We start from the raw sequence: 22,222 nt of genomic DNA, 5'->3' as shown, positions 1-22,222 counted from the left end.
CGCTCCTTTGGCCCGGCCTCACCGCTCCTGCTGTATCTGCCCACGCTCCAATCAGCAACCTGGACCTTGGTGACGTCCCTCTTCACTGCCGTCGCTCTCCTGCTCCAGCACGTGCTGCTCCCTGGAGTGGTATGCCGCCACGCTGCTCCTTCCGCTCCCCGGCCTGCTCCAATGGTGCTCACAGGCCATCTGGAACGGGGTTCCCCGTGTGGCTACGTGTCTTACTGATATGCACATCGTAAGCCCCCAACCCTCCCTCTAATCTTGCAGCCCAGGCCTTTCCTTCTTTCCCCCCATGCCACCGAGCTGGCCTGCCGCTCACCTGGCAGCGTTTCTTGTGGAATCCAACCACCACAACGTAGAGCATGGTCCCACCACTCTGCTCCATCTTGCTCACCCAGGGCTCGAGCTCAAGCTCACACACCAAGTTCTAGTGCCCCAGCAGATGAGCTGCTTCTAAATAATCGCGGTTTATCTGTTTAGGTAGAATACAAGCAGATGGCTACATGATAACATTGTTACAAATTCAGATTTGCCGTAGATACCTTCATGGGATTAGTGGCCGCAGTTAACAGTGTACAATATTAGTCAAATTATTTTAAATAGGTTAACGCCTCTGTGAAAATAGCAGATAGAGTAATGTGTTGCTACTGTATGGCTCAGAAACATGGATCATGTACAGTAGACACCTCAAGTCGCTGGAGAAATACCACCAACAATGTCTCTGCAAGATCCTACAAATCCCCTGGGAGGACAGGTGCACCAACATTAGCGTCCTCGACTCGGCCAACATCCCCAGCATTGAAGCACTGACCACACTTGATCAGCTCCGCTGGGCGGGGCCACATTGTCCACATGCCAGACACGAGACTCCCAAAGCAAGCGCTCTACTCGGAACTCCTTCATGACAAACGAGCCAAAGGTGGGCAGAGGAAACATTACAAGGACACCCTCAAAGCCTTCCTGATAAAGTGCAACATCCCCACTGACACCTGGGAGACCCTGGTCAAAGACCGCCCTAAGTGGAGGAAGTGCATCCGGGAGGGCGCTGAGCACCTCGAGTCTTGTCGCTGAGAGCATGCAGAAACCAAGCGCAGGCAGCGGAAGGAGCGTGCGGCAAACCTGTCCCACCCACCCTTTCCCTCAACGACTATCTGTCCCACCTGTAATAGGGACTGTGGCTCTCATATTGGACTGTTCAGTCACCCAAGGACTCACTTCAGGAGTGGATTTCGAGGGACTGCCTATGATGATGATGATGGCTAATGTATTCAGAGTATGCTATAGATTTAGTATAATTCAGTCCTAGGGCCTTCTTTTCCCCTTCCTGTGGGAAATGACCTGGCTGAGGCGGTACACTTGAAATCAGGAGCTCACTGTGTAGCGAGTTTCTGACACACAACTGCTTTCCAGCATGGTGCAGCAATCCCGAGAGCGGTCCTCAAACATGGCAGTGCTCGGGGTTGTGGCTATTGAATAAAGCTTAATGACTACCCCTACTCTACGGGTGAGTTGCTGTCCTCATCTCTGCATTCAGGGATAAATGCTGAACAAAGTTCAGAGACTTCCCATAGTATATTTAGAGGAGCACTTACATTGACGCTCCAACATGTTGATTCCCTTGGCTGTTTGTATTTTACATTTTCCTTCAGTGTTATCATAATGCAAGCCTTGTTGTTTCCCCATCTTTTTCTACCCTCTCTTCTTCCTCTTCTAAAGGTGTGAGCTCATGTATGCTTAAGGTTCTACGGCTGCTGGACACCCTTTGATACCTACCTAAGTAGCAATTTATGATCCTAGACAGTAAGGCCGGAACTTTCTGCGGTCCATGCGGGCGCGATTGGAGGCGGGTCGGGTGGAAAATTTGAAATAAGAACATAAGAATTAAAAACAAGAGTAGGCCATCTAGCCCCTCGAGCCTGCTCCACCATTCAAAAAGATCATAGCTGATCTGGCCGTGGACTCAGCTCCACTTACCCGCCCGCTCCCCATAACCCTTAATTCCCTTATTAGTTAAAAATCTATCTGTGACTTGAATACATTCAATGAGCTAGCCTCAACTGCTTCCTTGGGCAGAGAATTCCACAGATTCACAACCCTCTGGGAGATAAATTCCTTCTCAACTCGGTTTTAAATTGGCTCCCCCGTATTTTGAGGCTGTGCCCCCTAATTCTAGTTTCCCCGACCAGTGGAAATAACCTCTCTGCCTCTATCTTGTCTATCCCTTTCATTATTTTAAATGTTTCTATAAAATCACCCCTCATCCTTCTGAACTCCAACGAGTAAAGATCCAGTCTACTCAATCTATCATCATAAGGTAACCCCCTCATCTCCGGAATCAGCCTAGTGAATCGTCTCTGTACCCCCTCCAAAGCTAGTATATCCTTCCTTAAGTAAGGTGACCAAAACTGCACGCAGTACTCCAGGTGCGGCCTCACCAATACCCTGTACAGTTGCAGCAGGACCTCCCTACTTTTGTACTCCATCCCTCTCGCAATGAAGGCCAACATTCCATTCACCTTCCTGATTACCTGCTGTACCTGCAAACTAACTTTTTGGGATTCATGCATAAGGACCCCCAGGTCCCTCTGCACCGCAACATGTTGTAATTTATCCCCATTCAAATAATATTCCCTATTACTGTTTTTTTTTCCCCAAGGTGGATGACCTCACATTTTCCGACATTGTTTTCCATCTGCCAAACCTTAGCTCATTCGCTTAACCTATCTAAATCTCTTTGCAGCCTCTCTGTCCTCTACACAACCCGCTTTCCCACTAATCTTTGTGTCATCTGCAAATTTTGTTGCACTACACTCTGTCCCCTCTTCCAGGTCATCTATGTATATTGTAAACAGTTGTGGCCCCAGCACCGATCCCTGTGGCACACCACGAACCACCGATTTCCAACCCGAAAAGGACCCATTTATCCCGACTCTCTGCTTTCTGTTAGCCAGCCAATTCTCTATCCATGCTAATACATTTCCTCTGACTCCGCGTACCTCTATCTTCTGCAGTATCCTTTTGTGTGGCACCTTATCGAATGCCTTTTGGAAATCTAAATACACCACATCCATCGGTACACCTCTATCCACCATGCTCGTTATATCCTCAAAGAATTCCAGTAAATTAGTTAAACATGATTTCCCTTTCATGAATCCATGTTACGTCTGCTTGAGTGCACTATTCCTATCTAGATGTCCCGCTATTTCTTCCTTAATGATAGCTTCAAGCATTTTCCCCACTACAGATGTTAAACTAACCGGCCTATAGTTACCTGCCTTTTGTCTGCCCCCTTTTTTAAACAGAGGTGTTACATTAGCTGCTTTCCAATCCGCTGGTACCTCCCCAGAGTCCAGAGAATTTTGGTAGATTATAACGAATGCATCTGCTATAACTTCCGCCATCTCTTTTAACACCCTGGGATGCATTTCATCAGGACCAGGGGACTTGTCTACCTTGAGTCCCATTAGCCTGTCCAGCACTACCTCCCTAGTGATAGTGATTGTCTCAAGGACCTCCCAGCCCACATTCCTGTGACCAGCAATTTTTGGCATGGTTTTTGTGTCTTCCACTGTGAAGACCGAAGCAAAATAATTGTTTAAGGTCTCAGCCATTTCCACATTTCCCATTATTAAATCCCCCTTTTCATCTTCTAAGGGACCAATATTTACTTTAGTCACTCTTTTCCGTTTTATATATCGGTAAAAGCTTTTACTATCTGTTTTTATGTTTTGCGCAAGTTAACTTTCGTAATCTATCTTTCCTTTCTTTATTGCTTTCTTAGTCATTCTTTGCTGTCGTTTAAAATTTTCCCAATCTTCTAGTTTCCCACTAACCTTGGCCACCATATACGCATTGGTTTTTAATTTGATACTCTCCTTTATTTCCTTGGTTATCCACGGCTGGTTATCCCTTCTCTTACCGCCCTTCTTTTTCACTGGAATATATTTTTGTTGAGCACTATGAAAGAGCTCCTTAAAAGTCCTCCACTGTTCCTCAATTATGCCACCGTTTAGTCTATGTTCCCAGTCTACTTTAGCTAACTCTGCCCTCATCCCACTGTAGTCCCCTTTGTTTAAGCATAGTACGCTCGTTTGAGACACTACTTCCTCACCCTCAATCTGTATTAAAAATTCAACCATACTGTGATCACTCATTCCGAGAGGATCTTTTACTAGCAGATCGTTTATTATTCCTGTCCCATTACACAGGACCAGATCTAAGATAGCTTGCTCCCTTGTAGGTTCTGTAACATACTGTTCTAAGAAACAATCCCGTATGCATTCTATGAATTCCTCCTCCAGGCTACCCCGTGCGATTTGATTTGACCAATCGATATGTAGGTTCAAATCCCCCATGATTACTGCCGTTCCTTTTTCACATGCCTCTATTATTCCCTTGATTATTGCCCGTCCAACCGTGAAGTTATTATTTGGGGGCCTATAAACTACGCCCACCAGTGACTTTTTCCCCTTACTATCTCTAATCTCCACCCACAATGATTCAACATTTTGTTCATTAGAGCCAATATCATCTCTCACAACTGCCCTGATATCAACCTTTATTAACAGAGCTACCCCACCTCCTTTCCCTTCTTGTCTATCCTTCCGAATTGTCAGATACCCCTGTATGTTTAATTCCCAGTCTTGGCCACCCTGCAACCACGTTTCTGTAATGGCCACCAAATCATACCCATTTGTAATGATTTGTGCCGTCAACTCATTTACTTTATTTCGAATGCTGCGTGCCTTGAGGTAGTGTTTTAATACTAGTTTTTAAACCATGCTTTTTAGTTTTGACCCCTCCTGCAGCCCCCTTATATTCCCTTCCTGTCACCTTGTGGTTTACCCTTACCCCAGTGCTTCTCTGCTCTGTTGCCTCCTGCCTTTTGCATTCTTTCTTGGGGTCCTGTTCATCTGAGCTCTCATCCACTCGAACTAGCTCAGAGCCCTCTCCTGGGTTCCGAATACTCCTCGCATTGAGGCACCGAGTTTTCAGGCTTGCCTTTTTATTACACTTTGACCCTTTAGAATTTTGCTGTACAGTGGCCCTTTTTGTTTTTTGCCTTGGGTTTCTCTGCCCTCCACTTTTACTCATCTCCTTTCTGTCTTTTGCTTCTGTCTCCATTTTGTTTCCCTCTGTCTCCCTGCATTGGTTCCCATCCCCCTGCCATATTAGTTTAACTCCTCCCCAACAGCACTAGCAAACACTCCCCCTAGGACATTGGTTCCGGTCCTGCCTAGGTGCAGACCATCCGGATTGTACTGGTCCCACCTCCCCCAGAACCGGTTCCAATGCCCCAGGAATTTGAATCCCTCCCTGCTGCACCACTGCTCAAGCCACGTATTCATCTGCGCTATCCTGCGATTCCTACTCTGACTAGCACGTGGCACTGGTAGCAATCCCGAGCTTACTACTTTTGAGGTCCTACTTTTTAATTTAGCTCCTCGCTGCTAAATAAGTTGCAGCGGGTCGGCAACCTGCCGTCATCTCGCCCCACCTGCCTTTCCTTTGGGTGCGTTTGCCGTTGCGGCAGTGACTCGACCGGCTGGCAGAGGTGGGCGACCTAATTCAGATCATTAACAGGTAGCTGTCAGATCCTTAAGAGCATTTTCAGCCTACCTTTCGAATTTTCCTGGCTGCTCACGGGATTCACACAACTCGGGAATCACGTCTGTCAGCCTGAGGCGGAAGTGGAGTAGCCATTGCTCCAGCTGATTAGAGGACAGCATGAAATGTACTATAAAAGCTCCCACCTCACTGCTGTTCATTTTCCTCAGCCAGAAGCTGCTGCATTCACAGCACACATTTAGCTTTCTGCAGGCTGCAAGTGTTTGCAGCAAAGTCGCCATCCAGTCTCACCTCATTGTTACAACCTATCACACCATTGACAACTTGCTCCTCTGATCTCTACTTGACCTGCCTTCTATTCCATAAGCATGGATTATAGCTCAGATTAGGACCACGATGAGCTCCAACACCAACCTTCTCCTCAACCACCTGATGCCGCACAGGACAGAGGGCATCAGCGCACGGCTGCACCGTGCCGGAGGCGATACCCCCAACACAGGGTATACAGGCAGAGGACGAGCTTCCTCAACATGAGGAGGCTCCGGCTATCACGCCAGGTCACCGCAGATATTTGCATATTGCTGGAGTAAGTTCTACAGCCGAGGAGAGGGTGGACACACCTTGCCAGTGGGTGTCAAAGTCACGAGCACCCTCAACTTCTTCACCTCAGGCTCCTTCCAGGGATCTGCAGCAGACATTTGTGGCATCTCACAATCAACCATAGACAGGTGTATCACACAGGTCACAAATGCCCTCTTTGACAAGTCAGCCAATTATATCAACTTTGCCGCTGATGAAGCCAGTGTTACTGAGTGTGCGCTCGGCTTTGGCAATCTGGCTGGCTTCCCACGGGTGCAGGGCGTCATCGACTGCACACATGTAGCTATCAGGGCACACCATCATCACCCAGGAGTGTTTGTCAACCACAAGGTCTTCCACTCCCTCAATGTACAGCTGGTCTGCAACCACAGGAAGATTATCATGGATGCGTGCACCAACTTCTCCGGCAGCTGCCATGACTTGTCCTGTGCCAGTCCAGCCTCCCTCAGTTTTCCAAACAGACTTTCCTGCGGCTGCTTGGAGACAAGGGCTATCCACTGACGGCGTGACTCATAACACCTTGAGGAGGCCAAGTACTGAGGCCCAGGAGAGGTATAATGAAAGTCACATTTCCACTAGATGTGTTACAGAGCAGACAATAGGCATGCTGAAAATTGCGCTCCAGATGCCTTGACAGATCTGGAGGTGCCCTCCAGTATGCACCAGCCAGGGTCTCCAGAATCGTCGTGATGTGCTGCGCCCTGCACAACATAGCACAACAATGAGGATTAACGATACATGGGGAGCAAGGCACTGAACACATGGCCTCTTCAGAGGAGGAGGAGGAGAAGCATCAGCTGGAAGACTAGGAGGGACGGGAGCTGGAGGAACCTGTGGGTCAGATCTCACCAGCACCCGAGCACATTGCTACCCGGGAAGCCAGGGATGGCCTCATCATAGCCAGATTTACTTAACTTTATGCAGTGTACCCATATGGCTGCGCCAGGTTGGCACCACCCCACAGTAACACCATGCAATGTCCAAGCCATTCTTTTCACACTGACCACCATTGCTGGAGGGGTTATGTCTCACCATTCACTGCAACTCACTAAGGCACTTCCAAAGCTGCACACAAATTTGTCCAAGATGGGAAAGTGGAGAAAATATAGATTTTTATAGTTGACAATACATTAACGGAAACTTGACATTAACATTGAATAAAACACCCAAGTTGCTACCCTTGTGAATCTACTTGTGTGTCATCTTTCTCCTCCGCATGCTATCCCTGCGGCTTCAGCAGAGGTAGAGGCAGCCTGCTCACTTCCCTGCTGCGACTGTTTATACACACTTGGCGGACTTCCTCTGGGTTTTGGAGCCTGTGAGGGCCCCGCCAAAGGCAGAGGAAGACTCAGCCATCGCGATCTGAGGAGCCATCTGGGGCTCTGACTGAGGAGGTAGCAGCAAGAGACAAGTGTGAGCCCTTTGAGAGGAGCCCCACATCCATGTCTCCTCTCACCATCATCCCTCTCATGGGTCATATTATGTCTGTAATGTACCTATGAATGACTGCACGAGGCAATGTGTTGTACTCAAACTGCAGTGACCTTGGTCCTTTATTCGTAACTCCAGAGTGAGGCAGCTGCATGGTGGCTCCCCTTTTATACAGCCCCTGCCACCAGGGCAGGAAACCCCGGTCTCCCCCAGTTGCACCCTCTAGTGGTGCCAACATGTATATATACAGTGTAAACCTTATTGATAGTACATCAGGTAAACAAGCCTCCATCTTATGCAACTATACAGTGACTACACAGAGAGTATATCTATAGTCTGCATACATAACACGTCACCCGCACTTCCCTGCTGGCAAGGAGCTGGAGAGCACCTTGCTGCACAACAGTGGAGTCAAAAGGACTCGCGTCTATGCTGACATCCCTCCTAGACATGAGGCCTATGAGCCACTGTCTGGCTTCCCAGATAGCAATGTGCTCGGGTGCTGGTGAGACCCCACGAGTCTCAGCGTCTGCATGCAGCTGAGCAGAGCTGGGCGTGTCTTGCGGCCTCTGACAAGGAGTCTCCACTGCTGTCCCTGTCTCCACCATCTGCTCTTGCTCACTTGTGACTTGTTATGCACCCAGTGACAACACTGTCTCACGTGGGATCACTGAGGTATGCGCCTCTGCGCTAGTGCTGGGTGCGCTTACGTCTGGTGATAGTGTGTCCTCAGAGGCTGGAGGCTCCTCTGAGGAGTTGCCTTCCTCTTCCTCCTGGGCGGTGGAGGGGGGGCTCTTGATGTACCTGTGGGGAGAGGAAAGAGATGAGTTAGATATGCCATGTGAAGAATGGGTACAGATACAATTGTGCACAAGATGACCATTCAGCTGCTGACACCAGTCCCCATATGAGTGACTGGCGTATGCCATGTTGCTGTATGATGTGTAATTCTGTCACCAGGTTGCTGAGATGTCTGTCTCCCTCCAGTTGCTCGGCCACTCCCGATACGGCCTCCAATGCAGCCTCCTCTGCTGTTGTGAGGGTGGCAAAAGATGGAGTGCATCTCCAGTTCTCTCTTGCTCCTTTTTATTGTGGGTTCTTTTTCCTGCAAGGAGGGAAAGAGAAGGTTGGGTGAGAGTGATGGAATGAGTGTAAGGAATGGATTGGTTACATCTTTAGAGGGAGACTATGATGGAGTGGGGTGGCGATGCCAAGTGGCCACTTTGCGTGTTGTTAGTTGGTATGGTTGCATTAGGATGAGGGTGAGTGTGTGGGGTGGTTAGTGAATGGGGATGTGATAATGTAGATAGCGAGGGATGGGTGGTGCAAGGTATTTTGGTGTGAGTAAGGATGTGCAGGAGTAGGGTGGGGAAGGCAGAGTGATGGGGATGTGATGAGAGGCACAGCAGGATGAAGTTGAGTGTGGCTTTGTACTCACCTTTCCTGATGTAATGAGATGATTGAAACCTTTCCGGCACTGCATCCAGATCCGCCTGAACACATGCCGGCTGTTGTCCTCCTCTGCTATTTGAACCCAGGCTCTTTTTGTCCCATGGGGAGGTCTCTTCCACCCATTCGAAGAGGACTTCCCTGTGTGCACTGACTCCCTCCACAAGCATATGGAGGGAGTTATTGGAGAACCTGGGTGCAGCCCTGTGCCTCTGTGCGGTCATCTCTCCGGCTGCTTGGAGCAATCAAATCCTCCAGTGTGCTGCCTGCACACTCCTCGACGAACCTTCAAATGCAATGTGGCCGTAGCTCCTTTAAATATCCCGGCTGAAAACGCGTCTTCGATGACGTCATCAGACCCGCACCATTTAATGGGGGGTTTAGTAGGCCCCATTAGCGCAACATCGATCTCCGGAGTGGATGAAAGCAACAACAGGGTCACAAGCCGTCATACCGACTGCCCACACCTGACCTGGTACAGAAAATTCCAGCCTGAATGTTAAGGGACTATTCCATCACAGGGACATCACAAATGAACATCCATCAAGGACATTTTCCAGCATAGGTCAGTGGGTAGTGACCATTAGGAAAACCTCCTCCCAGACCTTGGGCCTTCCTGGTCGCAACACTGATCATAACATTTCAGCACAAAAAGAAGCCATTTGATGCATAGTCTCTGCACTGGCTTTCTGAATGAGCTTAATCCCATTTGCTTGCCTTTGCCCCATACTTTGTCCGATATTAATTCTCTTTCCCTTTTAAAAGCTTATATAGATTTTTCTTCAGCCATCGTTTATAGTAGGGCATTCCATGCCCTAACAACACTTGGTGTAAAAATATATTGCTCCCAACCTTTCTCTTCGTTCCTTTGCCACATGTCTTAAATTTATACCGTCTACTTACTGACTCACTGACCAGTGGAAATAGTTTTTCCTGATTACTTTGTAAAAATCCCTCGAATAGATCTCTTCTTTGTTCTAATTCAATGAGCACTAGTTTCTCTAGTCTTTTCTCATAACTAAAGCCTCTCACCCCTTAGGAAATTTCTCTTGCATACTTTCCATAATCTTGATATAATTCCGAAAGTAAAGTGCTCAAAACTGTACACAATACTCCAACTGTGGCCCAACCAATGATCTCTATAGATTTAACAGTACCTCTCTGTTTATGTACTCTAAACCCTTATTTAATAAAACCCTGGGATCCAAGATACAAGGAGGTGAGTTAGGGTCGACCTGAAGCATTCCCACCTCTTAATTTTTTTAAAACCTTTCCTGCCAACTTTCTTGACCTTTATCCCTTGCTCCTCTGCTCATTCTTCCCGTGTGAGTCATTGATTGGTGGTAAGGTATTCAACTGTAGCGGCATCATATCCAAGCAAGATCCCGTCTTTACCTGATGTCCACACGTGCACATTTTCCAGCAAATGGGTCACTCGGACGAGAGTAGGAGCAGGAACCATGGGCCCGAAATTGGTCAACATACTGCCCGTGTTCCGCCCAAAAATGCGATTTTGGTCAAAACACACCTACATACCGCTCAGCGCAATATTCATCATTGACATACCGTCGAGCGGTATGCATACCGTCCGCCACGCAGGACCGCCTGCATACCGCTCAAAAAGTCCAATTTTCATCGCATACCACCAACATACCACCGGAGCTGCATAACCATCCTGGAAAAGGTGGTTTTACACAATCTTAAGTGGGTGGGAATGGGCGGAGTGCACAGATCAGCCATTTTGGAAATCGGGAACTGTCAGCTAAAGCAGCACCTCTATTTCGGAGGTGAACAGTGATTTTATAGTGCGATTTAGAGTGGAAAAGGTATTTTTTATTGTTACTGAGTAACTTATTAAGATAGAAGGCATTTTAGTTATATTTTTTCATCGAGAAATATTGTGGAGATTCAAAAAGAATGGGGTCTGTACTATCTCAGCCTGTATTGCTGACAACCTGTCTAATGGAGGAACCAGATGGGAGAAGGTTTATTGAGCAGAATTATAAGGGTAATGGAGGAGGTTGCAGACTGATGAGGAAGAGGAGGCCTTACCCTGATGATTGTTACCCCAAAAGTTTGACACTGTACAAGAGTGGTCAAATTAAATTCAAACTTTATGTAACAATCTCAAATATACAATTTTAAAAATTATAACTATAAGACAACTTTAACAACAACTTTTACAAATCAAACTTAAATTATTCAATGAACAATTACAACAAAAAGAACCTTTACTGGCCTCGGCCACAACCCCGCCCCCTTCTTCGCCCGCGTGCTACACCACCCTTGGGACTATTCCCCCCTGCCCTGCTTACTCCCACCCTTCCCTTTCCCAGTGCCCCTGAGCCTGGACCTCCCCGTACTGGTACCAAGCCGGCGTGCAGCACCGCACCCAGAGTGCTGTTGCCGTCGTTGGGGGTCAGGCAATGCAGGCGCAATAAATGGGGCCTCAGGAGAAGCTCGTGATGTGGAAGGTACAGCTTCAGGGCTGGAAGAAGATGTCAGTTCCCCACCCTCAGGTGCTGTTGATCCGACTACTATGGCACATGGGGGCGCGGTTTCCATACCAAGTCCCGATCCCGTTGATTGCCGCACGGCTTCGGCGGCCCGCTCCATCGCGGTGATCATGCACGACATTTCCTCCGACTGTCGCTCTGATAGAGCCGCGATGTTTGCGGTTATTGTAGCCATGGCCGTGAGCAGCTCTCGACCTATGTCGACGCTGGCCTGTGACAGACGCACCAAGTCCTGGTACACTCCTAGTACAGCAACCGACCTATCCTGCACCAACCTCCGTCGCTGCGGCAAAGGCGCTGCAATGCTGGGGCTGCCTTGCTGCGCACGGCTTGGTCCTGCAGAATCAGAGGAGCCATGGGGGAATCCCCTGAATACTAACATCGAGATCATGGAGGATGTTCCAGCTGGCCCACATGGAGCTGGTGTATCCTCCTCCGTCTCCATCCCCACCTCCACTGGCTCCAGGATCAGCGGCTCTTCCTGTTCCTCTTCCTCATCTCTGCCAGTGGTGAAGTCGGCAGAGGGTTGGGTGACGCCAGAGGTGGAGGCAGTGGGTCTCTCTGTGTCGCTGTGGTCTGAATCATCCGAGTCTGGAAGTACAAAACAACATTTAAAAAAGCTTGGCACCAGGGGAGGGGTCAGGGTTACATGAGTACATAGTAGAGTGACTTATCGCAGTCTTACTTAAATGTCCACCATTGCTGCAGTACATATCGCAGATAGACAATACATATACGCATTGCGTTACATGCCCCCAACATTGCAGTACATCACATGAGGCCAACATTATAGTGCAATAAACTTACATTATATTACATCAGGTCAACATTACAGTTACAGTTACATTACATGACATGAGAGGACCGCAACAGAGACTGCATTTTATTGAACTTGTCATCCTGTGTGAGTGGGTCAGCTCCAATGCCGGTGGTGGCACAGTTGCTATCCCCGACCAGGGACAGGGCACAGATCTCGATGTCAGTCAGAGGCTCCTGGGTTGTGGGTCCTCCCCCCGTACGCCGCTGATCGGCTGCTATTGCAGATGTCTTCTGCAGAAAGTAAAGTAAATCAAAGTAAAAATCTTCAATCCATTTAACATTGCAGACACACAGGGTCAGTCACGCGCGCACGCACACAAAAAACACTGCGTTGATCCTCGTCATTGCCTGAAAGCACGAATACATCACCGTAACCTTAAGATAAATAACATCATCCATGTGACACGTAACCTACATTTACACGGTACATGGCACATGGGGGGGGGGTATGTAAATAAAATCATTACTTACTCTTGCGACCCTCACCAGGTCGTTCCGCCTCTTACAGCACCTTTCCCCGGTGCGCACCATGGTACTTGTGGAGAATACAGCCTCCCCGATCTCGTCCCATATTCTGTTGTACTCCTTTGGGGGGGCTTTCTACGACCACCCTTCATTAGCTCGGAGTACCTCTCTGTTATATGCTCGAGAAGGGCAGGTAACTCCATCTCGTCGAAGGCAGGCGCCCTCAACCTCCTTTTCGATGTTCCTGCATTTTGATTTTTTTTTAACATTTCCATAATATTTCTGTTGTTATGATTTTTGCTTTGTAAAATATTCCTCAAATTGTAGAATTATTAGTTGTTAGGAATATTTTTTAACTCTGCAATGTGTTTTTAAACTAACGACCCGTCGACTAGATTGCTGCTCCTTCTCACTCTCTCTCCCTACTCTTCAAGTCATGCAGGTGACCCCTGACCCCCGAAATTGCAGGTAAAAAAATGGAGGGAAAAAATCGCGCATATGCAGTTCAGTGCCACACCGTCCATCGAAAAGAAAGTCGATCTGGATCGACTACTAGCTTACATACCGCCCACTGCAGACCGCCGACATAACACCGAAAACATTTTGTCCTCTTCGGTCTCGGTGAATTGCCGACGGTTTGAAACGACGCACCGCTGGCGTACCGTCGAGAAATGGGCAGACCTTATACATCGACCAATTTCAGGCCCCATGACATTGAAGCCAATTGTAGCACCCCAACTGCTTCCCTGGGGATTGAAGTTGGGTCCGAAGGAACATGTGCAATTTCCAGCAGGGCGTTATGGCCCTGGCCTCCTCCCAATACTTTTCTCTGGTGTCCATAGTTTGCATAAACAGACTGTGAACTGAAATCAGTGCTGTGTCTGAGCCAGAGGATTAACAATTACCGTTTAGTGTGATATCAGCCACTGCAGATCATGCGAGATGCCACAGTTTCCTCATTCATTTCAAAAGGCAGAAAATCCCACTATACAGACCAAAACGTACAGGCTAAACCCAATACTTAGATTTATATACAATATAACATTACACAGAAGCAGCTAGGACAGCAAATTACTGAAAGTATAATACTTAAAATATTAACGGTAGATTCAGTCCACAAGATGTTAAAAATAATCTTTTGGAAGATATTTCTTATATTCTTGATAAGTTACAAGGCATTTGATGAAACTGTCTTTCATAGACCTTTATGATGGAGTTCATATCTCCAAATAGAACTAAAGCTGAATAATCAGAGCCATGGCCACCTTTCAAGTTATAAACATGTCATGGAAGTCTATGGGAAGCCTATTTGTGTAACATAACTTTTATGTTGTGGAGAGGGTGCTAATGATGGGGAATTACTGTTTCTGCAAACATCTCTCTTTAATGGTTCATCCATCACAATAACTGAATTCGACTATCCTGGTCATTAACCTGCAAATATTAACATTTCAAGACAGCCTGTAGTCATCTTGCAACTGTTGACTTACTTAGTTTCTGGACAAAGATGTTAACACAGACAAAGGTCATCCAAGACTGACAACTCCTTGCCATAGCCTGATTTTGCTGCAGCACAGTCTATTCCCAATTTATTTTTGTATCACATTTACCTTGTCCATCTAAACACATGTGTAAAAGATAATACGTGGCTTGAGGAGTGGTGCAGGAGGGAGGGATTCAAATTCCTGGGACATTGGAACCGGTTCTGGGGGAGGTAGGAGCAGTACAAACCGGACGGTCTGCACCTGGGCAGGACCGGAACCAATGTCCTAGGGGGAATGTTTGCTACTGCTGTTGGGGAGGGGTTAAACTAATATGGCAGGGGGATGGGAACCTATGCAGGGAGACAGAGGGAAGTAGAATGGGGGCAGAAGCAAAAGATAGAAAGAAGTAAAGTAAAAGTGGAGGGCAGAGAAACCCAAGGCAAAAAACAAAAAGGGCCACATTACAGCAAAATTCTAAAGGGGCAAAGTGTGTTAAAAAAACAAGCCTGAAGGCTCTGTGCCTCAATGCGAGGAATATTTGTAATAAGGTAGACGAATTAACTGCACAGGCAGCAATTAATGAATATGATATAATTGGCATCAAGGAGACATGGCTCCAGGGTGACCAAGGCTGGGAACTCAACATCCAGAGGTATTCAACATTCAGGAAGGACAGACAGAGAGGAAAAGGAGGTGCAGTAGCGCTGCTGGTTAAAGAGGAAATTAACGCAATAGTAAGGAAGGACATTAGCTTGGATGATGTGGAATCGGTATGGGTGGAGCTGCGGAATACAAAGGGCAGAAAACGCTAGTGGGAGTTGTGTACAGACCACCAAACAGTAGTAGTGAGGTTGGGGACAGCATCAAATAAGAAATTAGGGATGTGTGCAATAAGAAGTACAGCAGTTATCATGGGCGGCTTTAATCTACATATAGATTGGGCTAACCAAACTGGCAGCAATATGATGGAGCAGGATTTCCTGGAGAGTATTAGGGATGGTTTTCTTGACCAATATGTCGAGGAACCAACTAGAGGGCTGGCCATCCTAGACTGGGTGATGTGTAATTAGAAAGGACTAATTAGCAATCTTGTTGTGCGAGGCCCCTTGGGGAAGAGTGACCATAATATGGTTGAATTTTTTATTAAAATGGAGAGTGACACAGTTAATTCAGAGACTAGGGTCCTGAACTTAAGGAAAGGTAACTTTGATAGTATGAGACGTGAATTAGCTAGAATAGACTGGCGAATGATATTTAACGGGTTGACGGTGGATAGGCAATGGCAAACATTTAAAGATCACATGGATGAACTTCAACAGTTGTACATCCCTGTCTGGAGTAAAAATAAAACAGGGAAGGTGGCTCAACCGTGGCTAACAAGGGAAATTAAGGATAGTGCTAAATCCAAGGAAGAGGCATATAAATTGGCCAGAAAAAGCAACAAACCTGAGGACTGGGAGAATTTTGTAATACAGCAGAGGAGGGCAAAGGGTTTAATTAGGAGGGGGGAAATAAAGTATGAGAGGAAGCTTGCTGGGTACATAAAAACTGACTGCAAAAGCTTCTATAGATATGTGAAGAGAAAAAGATTAGTGAAGACAAACGTAGGTCCCTTGCAGTCAGATTCAGGTGAATTAATATTGGGGAACAAAGAAATGGCAGACCAGTTGAACAATTACTTTGGTTCTGTCTTCACGAAGGAAGACACAAATAACCTTCCGGAAATACTAGGGGACTAAGGGTCTAGTGAGAAGGAAGAACTGAAAGAAATCCTTATTAAGCGGGAAATTGTGTTAGGGAAATTGATGGGATTGAAGGCCGATAAATCCGCAGGGCCTGATAGTCTGCATCCCAGAGTACTTAAGGAAGTGGCCCTAGAAATAGTGGATGCATTGGTGATCATTTTCCAACAGTCTATCGACTCTGGATCAGTTTCTATGGACTGGAGGGTAGCTAATGTAACACCACTTTTTTAAAAAAGAGGGAGAGAAAACAGGTAATTATAGACTGGTTAGCCTGACATCAGTAGTGGGGAAAATGTTGGAATCAATTATTAAAGATGAAATAGCAGCGCATTTGGAAAGCAGTGACAGGATCGGTCCAAGTCAGCATGGATTTAGGAAAGGGAAATCATGCTTGACAAATCTTCTGGAATTTTTTGAGGATGTAACTAGTAGACTGGACAAGAGAGAACCAGCGGATGTGGTGTATTTGGACTTTCAAAAGGCTTTTGACAAGGTCCCACACAAGAGATTGGTGTGTAAAATTAAAGCACATGGTATTGGGGGTAATGTATTGACGTGGACAGAGAACTGGTTGGCAGACAGGAAGCAAAGAGTAGGAATAAACGGGTCCTTTTCAGAATGGCAGGCAGTGACTAGTGGGGCACCGCAAGGTTCAGTGCTGGGACCCCAGCTATTTACAATATACATTAATGATTTAGATGAAGGAATTGAGTGTAATATCTCTAAGTTTGCAGATGACACTAAGCTGGGTGGCGGTGTGAGCTGTGAGGAGGACACTAAGAGGCTGCAGGATGATTTGGACAGGTTAGGTGAGTAGGCAAATGCATGGCAGATGCATGGATAAATGTGAGTTTATCCACTTTGGTGGCAAAAACGTAAAGGCAGAATATTATCTAAATGGCGGCAGATTAGGAAAAAGGGAGGTGCAACGAGACCTGGGTGTCATGGTACATCAGTCATTGAAAGTTGGCATGCAGGTACAGCAGGTGGTGAAGAAAGCAAATGGTATGTTGGCCTTCATAGCTAGGGGATTTGAGTATAGGAGCAGGGAGGTCTTACTGCAGTTGTACAGGGCCTTGGTGAGGCCTCACCTGGAATATTGTCTTCAGTTTTGATCTCCTAATCTGAGGAAGGACGATCTTGTTATTGAGAGAGTGCAGCGAAGGTTCACCAGACTGATTCCCGGGATGGCAGGACTGACATATGAGGAGAGACTGGATCGACTGGGCCTGTATTCACTGGAGTTTAGAAGGATGAGAGGGGATCTCATAGAAACATATAAAATTCTGACGGGACTGGACAGGTTAGATGCAGGAAGAATGTTCCCGATGTTGGGGAAGTCCAGAACCAGGGGACACAGTCTAAGGATAAGAGGTAAGCCATTTAGGACTGAGATGAGGAGAATCTTCTTCACTCAGAGAGTTGTTAACCTATGGAATTCCCTACCACAACGAGTTGTTGATGCCAGTTCGTTAGATATATTCAAGAGCGAGTTAGATATGGCCTTTACGGCTAAAGGGATCATGGGGTATGGAGAGAAAGCAGGAAAGGGGTACTGAGGTGAATGATCAGCCATGATCATATTGAATGGTGGTGCAGGCTCGAAGGGCCGAATGGCCGACTCCTGCACCTATTTTCTATGTTTCTATAATTTCGTTCACCTACATTTCCATATTAGGATTGTTGAATAGTGCCCAGGGCCTGGGATCCTGGCTGATTTATTTTCCCAAACCAAGGAATATGGAGGCTATTGCCACCCCAGCTGAGATCGGCATAGGCGGGGACCTAATTTGGGACATTCTGGTCTGCCAGGATCAGTTGGTTGTACAGTAACTTTGCCAACTGAGGCGTTGGGGAAACCTGGCTACTACAGTGAGACACAGCATACTTTGTTTATCCTGGTGTTATGTTTGCTTACTGAAGACTTGTATTTGTATCCCTTACAGCATGCTTAAAGAGGAGATGGAGTTCCAGCCCCTGGAGCAGATCAATGAGAATGAAGAAGTAAATCATGCAACACCTCTTCTGAGTAACCTCGGCCGACTCTTGGGAGTTCAGCCAACAAACTTACAGAACATGTCCAGATCCACTCCTCGAATCAACCTAATGAGGAAGAGGAACGGCACATTATCGCAGGGTGCTTTGTACAGCTTCCTGAGCTCAGACTCAACACCTAACGGGATTCATAAGCCAGGATGCCTCCCACCCAATAGGCCCTTTGCAAGAATTCACCGAGCCTCCTCCTCCTCTCATTCGCCCTTAGGATCCACCCAAGGCTGTGTAACCTTGGATAGTGAGGCAGGGGATTATGACAGCTTCATCTCCTCCTCACTTTATGACAGGCCTGGCTACTACAGCGCTCCTCAAACTCCCATCCAATCCATTCCCATGACATTCCCACTCAAACGGATTCCTTTAAAGAAGCCCTCACTGCTAGCCAATATTTCGGTCTCCTCTGCTGCAAACCAAGGGAGTAATAGCAGTGTGCTGGCCTCAAAAGCTGATGAGCCAGACAAGGGCAGCAGCATTAATGCCAATAAAAGTGCCTCCCTAAATGAACCATCTGAGGAAATAATGGTAGTGGGCATCAGTAAAACTGCAACTGAAGTAGAAGGTGCTGCAATTATCCACTCCTTAAACAGCAAGGAACCAAGTATACGGTCATCCAACAGCTTGAATCCTGGCAGCAGCAATAGCCTACTTCTGCTTCCTGAGAGTTCGCACTTTTTATTCACAGACAGCTCTTCAGACACAGATAAACTGAACAATATGAAGCAAAAACTTAATACAAGCATTGGTTTCCGAGCACGCAAGCATCCTAGACTGACCCTCGAGTCACTTGGGCTTGCCAATAGCCCAGACATTCCAAATCCTTCACTCAACACTCCAGGCCGTGGCACAACCATTTCCACCTTTTCCTTCACACCGGTGTCTTCCCCAATGCTGGCAAGGTCAAGTCACGGTGGAACCATCTCTGGCATCGATTATAAGGCAGGAATCACACCTTCCCCAGGGTTTTCTGAAATGGGGACCTCCTCCAATATATCCACTCATTCCATGGCCGCTGCTGAATGCAACAGTGATGCCAGTATGAAGCCACATCTGAAAAATGAGACCATGCCTGCAAATGATTCAAGATTCTCCCTCAATGATGGGGACCTGGTCAACTTCATGGATATCATCATTGAAACTGCAGAGAACATTCCTGAAAATGGGAAGATGGACCAGCACTCAGAATCAAATTGAGATAAAATACTGAAGACTGCATGGGTCATTTCCTTTTGTTGGCCCTGCATCATCCATCATAGGCGGTCCCTCGAACGTGGATGACTTGCTGGATGATGCAGGGCCAACAGAAGGAAATGCCTGCATACCTTTACATTGAAGCCATATTTTGAACATCCCAAATTTTGAATGCACCTCCAAAGCAGTACTTCATGAAGCAGGCTTGCACAATGCAACCATGTTTAGTGTGGGCTTTCTGCACAATGATTTCCCCTTGCAGAAGCTTCAAGAACTCATCATTTCTGGTGGGACTAGGTAGGGCATAGGGTTTTAGACTGGCTTTTCACCTTTGAGCATTCCAGCCTGCTGGCTATAAGAGTCCTCTGGGAAATGAGTGCAGGCAGTCTCAAACCAGTTCCTGATGAACAAGGGCACACAGCACAAATCTGCCTCTAAATGGTCAGCCTCACTTAATCAAGCTGCTGGATGACTTGTGTGGGGAAATGGACAATTGTCGCACTGGTGCAGTAGGGTGTTCTTCTAGGTTGGGGCTGTGGATTATTATGGGACGAAGTAGAGGGGATTTACTCTGCTTCTAGCTTGCGTTGTGTCTGTCCTGGGAAGTGTTTGATCCAGACAGTAGAATGGAAAGTACTCCATTCCCCTACATTAACATTCCTCACGATGATGGGCACAAATTTCAGCAAACAAGATTCATTTTTCTTAAAAGATGTCATTCTACTGCCTGGATCAAACACTTCCCAGGACAGATACGACACAAGCTAGAAGCAGAGTAAAGCCCCTCTACTTCGTCCCATAATAATGTTGGCTTTAGACAGTTACTGGATCCACAGTTAAAATCCAGGATTCACAAATTTAATATGCTGAGCCTATATCTAAAATTTTAAGGCTCAAATTTCTTTTTTCATATAAATGTCTCGCCGGATGATGTAATTGCTTAAAAACAGGTAATCAGGAGCACCATTGAGATCACTGACATTATGAGTGAGGCAGGTCCATTTGAGAACGAGGGGAAATAGTGAAGGGCTATATTCAGAAAGTTAACACTATAAATATTGTTTTAATGTGGAATCTATTACTTATCAGAGTTTAGTAGTCTGCCATATGTAATTTACAATGAGGATATAAACTCCAATCTTTCCAAAGGATTCTCAACGAAGAGATTAATTGCCAAGTATATTACAATAAGATTTGTTCAGTATCTTGAGATTCACATTGTGTAGGAAGGAACAGGAGCACAGAGTTGAAACAGAGTGAAAGCGAAGAGGGAAATCCACACAAAATACAGAGGATTCTAAACAGTAAAATTGGAACCGCAGAGAGCGGAATCTTAGAGAACCTCGGATATAAAGTGTATGCTTCTAAAATAAAAATGACTCTATCACAATATTATCTTTGCTATAATTTCTCTTAGTGTCAGCTGTGGTTCGGTGGGTAGCACCTTCGCCTCAGGGTTAGAAAGTTGTGCACATAAATCTAGGCGGGCACTCCAGTTCAGTACAGAGGTAGTGCGACACTGTTGGAGGTGCCGTCTTTCGGACGAGATGCTGAACCAAGGCCCCATCTGCCCTCTCAGATGGACATAAAAGATCCCATGGCACTATTGTGAAGAAGAGCAGGGGAGTATCCCATGGCCAATATTTATCCCTCAATCAACACCATTAAAATCAGATTATCTGGTCATCATCACATTGCTGTTTGTGGGAGCTTGCTGTGCATAACTGGCTGCCGCAGTTCCTACATTACAACAGTGACTACACTTTTACTTCATTGGCTGTAAAGCGCTTTGGAATGTCTGGTGGTTGTGAAAGATGCTATATAAATGTAAGTCTTTCTGGGGATTTTCTTTTTGGGGGGGGAAAGACATGCTGAAAGGTAGGAGAAGGATAAGGAGTCCCCTAATAACTACAGTTACCTACTACAGCAACGGCAGCGAAGAGGGACGTCATCAAGATCCAGGTCGGTGATTGGAGCGTGGGCAGGTACAGCAGGAGCGGCGAGGTCGGGGCGAAGGAGCGGCGAGAGATTGTGGAGTGACGTGATGGGGGCCCAGAAGAGACATCAGTTCGGGGCCCAGGAGAGGCGAGGGCCCAGGGGCAGCACGGCCCAGCCCACACTACGATATGTGTGCACTAGGTCCGTGCAGCAGAGCTGGTCTCCAGTCGTCCTGGTTAACCCTTGCCACTGGACCAAGACCTAGCTCTGTCAAGCCCGTGTGGTGGCTGGTGTGCAACGGTCACCACACGTTAAAAAAATCCACGCACAGGCATCTTCCACCCTTCAGGATGTAGCTTGGGATCTGGAATATTAGATCCTTCATTGTAACACCTGTGAACTTTTTGACGTGGAGCAAGTCATCCTCGATTGGAGGGACTGCCTATGATGATGATGCCAGTTATCTTTAATCTTATTCACTCCCTGTCCGACTTGTTACCCAATGCTAATGCCTAGCTCATGATTACAGTCATCTGTGGTTCAATCCTTATTCACCTTCAGTGCTGAAAATCTGTTGGACAACTCTAGTTCAACAGACTCCATCTGTTTCTCCCTACTCATTTTGCATTTCCGTGGAGCTGCCACCTGTATGTTACTGCTTGTTTCCTCTAACCCAGTGGAGACAACTGCGTGGAAAGTCTCTTCCAGACATGTTCCTTCTTACATATCATCATCATAGGCGGTCCTTCAAACAAAGGATGACTTGCTTCCACGAGTTCACACGTGTTTCGATGACGAACCTGATGTTCCAGTCCTGAATTCCAATTGAGGGGGTGGAAGACGCCTGTGCGTGGATTTTTTTTAACGTGTGGTGGCCGTTGCACACCAGCCACCACACGGGCTTGACAGAGCTAGCTCTTGGTTCAGTGGCAAGGATTAACCAAGACGACTGGAGACCTGC

The 22,222-nt window shown here is 46.8% G+C and overlaps 2 protein-coding genes across 7 annotated transcripts in view; one reads left to right on the top strand and one right to left on the bottom strand.

Moving 5' to 3' along the window:
• The window catches only part of LOC139280218 (bestrophin-4-like), a 59,199-nt gene extending 38,557 nt beyond the window's left edge, over window positions 1-20,642 (top strand). Inside the window, exons 9-10 of one of the 3 annotated variants that reach the window (XM_070899825.1) lie at window positions 18,027-18,229; window positions 18,383-20,642. In XM_070899825.1, the coding sequence (XP_070755926.1) occupies window positions 18,027-18,229; window positions 18,383-19,326 (1,147 nt within the window). In that variant the 3' untranslated portion in view covers window positions 19,327-20,642. Of the gene's footprint in view, window positions 1-18,026 lie in introns of all 3 variants that reach the window. The other 2 variants (XM_070899824.1, XM_070899823.1) reach the window with 2 other exon arrangements.
• Window positions 1-22,222, bottom strand: part of rab3il1 (RAB3A interacting protein (rabin3)-like 1) — a 234,037-nt gene that overhangs the window by 196,591 nt on the left and 15,224 nt on the right. The gene's annotated exons all lie outside the window — the stretch shown is intronic.

The sequence above is a fragment of the Pristiophorus japonicus genome, chromosome 14, assembly GCF_044704955.1.
Source record: "Pristiophorus japonicus isolate sPriJap1 chromosome 14, sPriJap1.hap1, whole genome shotgun sequence".
Taxonomy (NCBI): Eukaryota; Metazoa; Chordata; class Chondrichthyes; family Pristiophoridae; genus Pristiophorus; species Pristiophorus japonicus.
Note: the sequence above shows the minus strand (reverse complement) of the source record. Positions and strands in the feature narration are given on the sequence as shown.